At 36.7% G+C, this 4,484-nt stretch overlaps 1 protein-coding gene across 1 annotated transcript in view; it reads right to left on the bottom strand.

Annotated features, from left to right (window-relative positions):
* The window catches only part of DACH2 (dachshund family transcription factor 2), a gene marked incomplete at its 3' end in the record, with an annotated part of 1,102,952 nt that overhangs the window by 811,675 nt on the left and 286,793 nt on the right, over window positions 1–4,484 (bottom strand). Inside the window, exon 2 of the mRNA XM_042782975.1 lies at window positions 1,144–1,182. Coding sequence (XP_042638909.1) covers window positions 1,144–1,182 — 39 coding nt within the window. The remainder of the gene's footprint in view (window positions 1–1,143; window positions 1,183–4,484) is intronic.

The following is a 4,484-nucleotide window of genomic DNA, read 5'->3' as shown; positions in this document are numbered from 1 at the left end:
ATGGGGAGGAAGTGGGAGGGGAGCTGTTGATTGTGGTAAATTGTGGTCAATGTCATGAGACAAAATATATGTGAAGCACTGTATGGAAAGTGAATTTGCTCTGTAAACCTTCACCCAAATCACACACACACACACACACACAAAAAGAGCAGCTCTGAAGAAAGAGGAAAAAAGTCACCAAAGGGTTATTTAACCTAATAAAGATGTGTGGAAGAGAAGAGGGGCACTATTGCCAGGAAATATCAAAATTTACTTTAATATCATGGGTTGCCCTCCTTCTCCACTGCCTCTCTGAGTCATGCCCATTCTTTTCCCATTGCAACTTAAAAGGTATGAAGGTTGGAGCAATACGGTATCTCTGAGTGCAATTTAACTAATATTTTCATCCATATTTAGGAGGTTTCAGTTGTAGATCTTCTTAGACTTCCAAATAAGAATAAATATATAATTTTAGAATAAAAAGAAATATCCAATTTCTTCGGACAACTAGCAAACCTGGAAAGTCTATCTGTGCCTAATGTTTAAAACAGCTTCGTATTAGAAGGCCTGCTTTATTATTATTATTATTGCTGTAGCACACTTAATAACCTGTGCTCCTGCAAAAGTGAATGTACCTTCCTAAGCATGTCAAAGTCAAGGGGCAGGTAGGTGGTCATCTGAATTACTTTCCCGTTAATTTACATAGATGTCATGGTTTATGTGTGAGTGACCTTCACTCAGTCTCCACTGACTACAGCCTTTCTCTAACTTCTGTTTTTGTTCCCAATAAGGGAGTTAACTCCCTGTACGTGGAAGCCATCTCCCCTCTTTATGATCCTGGGATCCAATCCCAGTTAATAGATATAAATGATTGCTAACTGGTAATAGTGAAACCATGAGACCCCACATAACTCAAAACCTCAGACAGACAATTCTCCTTAGCTGTCCAGGTTCTACTTAGCTGTTTGGATATTACTGTTGTTGTTTTTATTAGCTAAAGATTAAGCAAGATTCCACATTTGCTACTGAAAATCTAAAACGATTCTACTTTCCTACCTTAGTAAATACAGTAGAGGGAACAAAATTATTGAAGTCAGGCTGAAAGTGTACAGGCTCCAGGACATTCCCAGGAAGTTGATTTTTAAAAAATAAATACATAAATACCTGTTAACAGCTTGTTTTCTTGTCATTTGCCTCTTCCTTCTAAAAGGAGAGTGTAGCAAAAAATAAATAAATAAAACTGGTTAATTGAGAGTTCTTGTTAGTTTGCTTCCAATTAATCAAGGCTTTATTATATTTCACACACAAAAAAAATCTTCTTAAATTCTGCAGAAATTTTAGATAGGTCACACACAATGAAACACCAGCAGAGAAGAGCACAAAGAAGGTAGGAAAGCCTGAATTGCTATTAGTGTTTTAAATAAAAAGATAATGTTATTATATTTCTGGTCTAGTCCCCATTGAGTGAAGAATAATGTGAAATGTCATGTGGTTTAGGGCTTTTCTATATGTGACGGCAAGGAAATAAGGTTATAGATTTCTTTAAAGAAAATGGCCTCGGGTCGTAACAATTCCAAATACAGATTCAGCAATATTATGTCTTTTCCCTTTCTCTCAAGAGCCTTCCTTCCCACCCCATTGGGTATTCCAATATTTTGGGAGAAAATATCCCCTTTGAATCTCTTTTTCTCATTTTTTATTTAGCCAACAGGTTGGTGAAAGTAAGCCAGTATTAATGGTGTGCCTCAATTTCCTAAACATGGAGCCATTAATCGCACAGCTTACAATATACTTATTTCTGGAGCAAAACTGAAGTATCTTACATCTTTCCCACAAGGATTGCACATGCACACATGCACATACACAAACACACACACACATACACACTCACACATGTGTCCACATATGGGAAATTAACTAATAGAAAGAGATCAATAAAAATGCACATAATTAACTTAATTAACAAAATGACTATTCTTTCCAGTAGTATATTATTTCCCAGCTTTCCCAAACCCTTTAATTCAGAAAACTAAAATCTAAAATGACATTCTAAATATCGATAAAGATAAATGGATGATAGGTAGGTAGGTAGGTAAATGGACAGATAAATAGACAGATTGATAGACAGACATGTAGACTGACTGACTGAATATAATCTGGCTCTTTTGAGCTTTAGTGTACTTCTTAGTACTACAGAAACAGGAACCTCCCTATAATGCCCACTACAAATATATCTGGGATTGTTTTTTCCAACCATGCTTTCCTAATCTCTTATTCTAATTGCCTTTTTGTTAAATGTCTCCTTCTAGGTTTTTAATTTTTTTGTTTTTTGTTTTTTCTGTCTTGTTTTCTGTTTTTATTTACTTATAATTTGAGAGGCAATTGCTTTCCTGCTTAAAAATCTGTAGAAAGATGTTTAAATAAATAAAAATAAAAATATATACCTGCAATTGCTGGGGAAAGAAGTTGGGAGTGAAAGTGGGCCTTTTCTCACTTACTTTGTGTTCTGTCTCTTAACTATTCAATATTGCTGTACAGTTCATGCACCCAATCTGCCTTGTAGATGACACTTTTTAAACTGTGTAATATATGACACCTACCAAGTCACTGTTAATGCATGCATCTTTAATCCTATGGTCTATATATCAGTGGATTTCCCCCCCTTTTTTAAAAATTGAACTTTTTAAACTCAATAGAACTCTTTGGGCTGTCACTATATTTATATAATTATACTAAGCTCAAATAATCATTTAAATCTATTTGGAATGGGCTTAACAGATTAAGTTTAGACTGTGATTTTACTGACTACTGAACCATTCTTCTTATTGTTGTTGTTGTTATGTGCCATCAAGGTGGACCCAACTCATAGTGACTCCTTCTTGGGTATCCGAGGTAGTATCACTATGGAAATAGATTGTCCAACCTTCCTTGTGAGGAGTGGCTGGTGGGTTTGAACCACCAGCCTTCTGGCTAGCTGTCAAATGCCTTAGGCACTACGCTACCAGAGCTCCTAATAAATATGTTACTGTCTATGAATTAACAGTTTGTCATTGTATTAACTACCAGTCATCTGTCAGTTTGTCGTACTGTGGTGGCTTGTGTGTTGCTGCGAGGCTGGAGGCTGTGCCACTGGTATTTCAAATACCAGCAGGGTCATCCATGGTGGACAGGTTTCAGTGGAGTTCCCAGACTAAGATAGAAGATGAGGGAAGAAGGGAGGGCCATTCCACTTCTCAAAGACTTGGCCACTGAAAACCTTATGAATAGCAGTCCAACACCATTTGATATATTACTAGAAAACTTTATGAATAACGCTGAAATACAATATGATATAGTACCAGAAGATGAGCCCCTCAGGTCAGAAGGCACTCAAAATACAACTGGGGAAGAGCTGCCTCCTCAGAGTAGAGACAACATTAATGAGCTAGATGGACTAAAGCTCTCAGGACCTCCATTTCCTGATGTGGCATAACTCAAAATGGGAAGAAACAACTGCAAACATCCTTAATAATTGGAACATGGAATTATGAAGTATGAATCTAGGAAAATTGGAAGTTGTCAAAAATGAAATAGAACACATAAAGATCTATATCCTATGCATTAGTGAGCTGAAATGCACTGGGTTTTGGCCATTTTGAATAAGACAATGATACGATCTACTATTCTGGGAATGACAAATTGAAGAGGAATGGCATGACATTCATCATCAGAAAGAATGTTTCAAGATCTATCCTGAAGTACAATGCTGTCAGTGACAGGATAATAGCCATACGCCTACAAGGAAGACTAGTTAACACTACTATTATTCAAATTTATGCACCAACCACTAAAGCCAAAGATGAGGAAATTGAAGATTTTTACCAACATCTGCAGTCTGAACTTGACCAAACATGCAATCAAGATGTGTTGATTAGCACTGGTGATTGGAGCGCAAAAGTTGGAAACAAAGCAGAATCACCGGTTGTTAGAAAATATGACCTTGGTGATAGAAATAACACTGGAGATCACATGATAGAATTTTGCAAGAACAATGACTTATTCATTGCAAATACCTTTTTTTCAACAACACAAATGATGGCTATACATGTAGACTTCACCAGATGGAGTACAGAGGAATCAGAACAAGTATATCTGTGGAAAGAGGTGATGGAGAAGCTCAGTATCTTCAGCCAAAACAAGGCCAGAGGCTGACTGTGGAACAGACCACCAGTTGCTCATATGCAACTTCAAGTTGAAGCTGAAGACAATTAAAAGTAGTCCATGAGAGGCAAAATATCAACTTGATTATATCCCTCCTGAATTTAGAGACCATCTAAAGAAGAGATTTGATACACTGAACATCAAAAAACCAGAGGAATTGTGGGATGACATCAAGAACATCATATATGAAGAAAGGAAGAAGACATGAAAAAAAAGAGGAAAGGAAGAAAAGACCAAAATGGATGTCAGAAGAGACTCTGAAACTTGCCCTTGAGTGGAGAGTAGCTAAAGCAAATGGAAGAAAT

This window comes from Orycteropus afer, unplaced genomic scaffold (assembly GCF_000298275.1).
Source record: "Orycteropus afer afer isolate SDZICR_OR568_19922 unplaced genomic scaffold, OryAfe1.0 scaffold00544, whole genome shotgun sequence".
In the NCBI taxonomy this organism is placed as follows: domain Eukaryota; kingdom Metazoa; phylum Chordata; class Mammalia; order Tubulidentata; family Orycteropodidae; genus Orycteropus; species Orycteropus afer.
The sequence above is the reverse complement of the archived record's forward strand: the minus strand, read 5'-3'. Positions and strand labels throughout refer to the sequence as shown.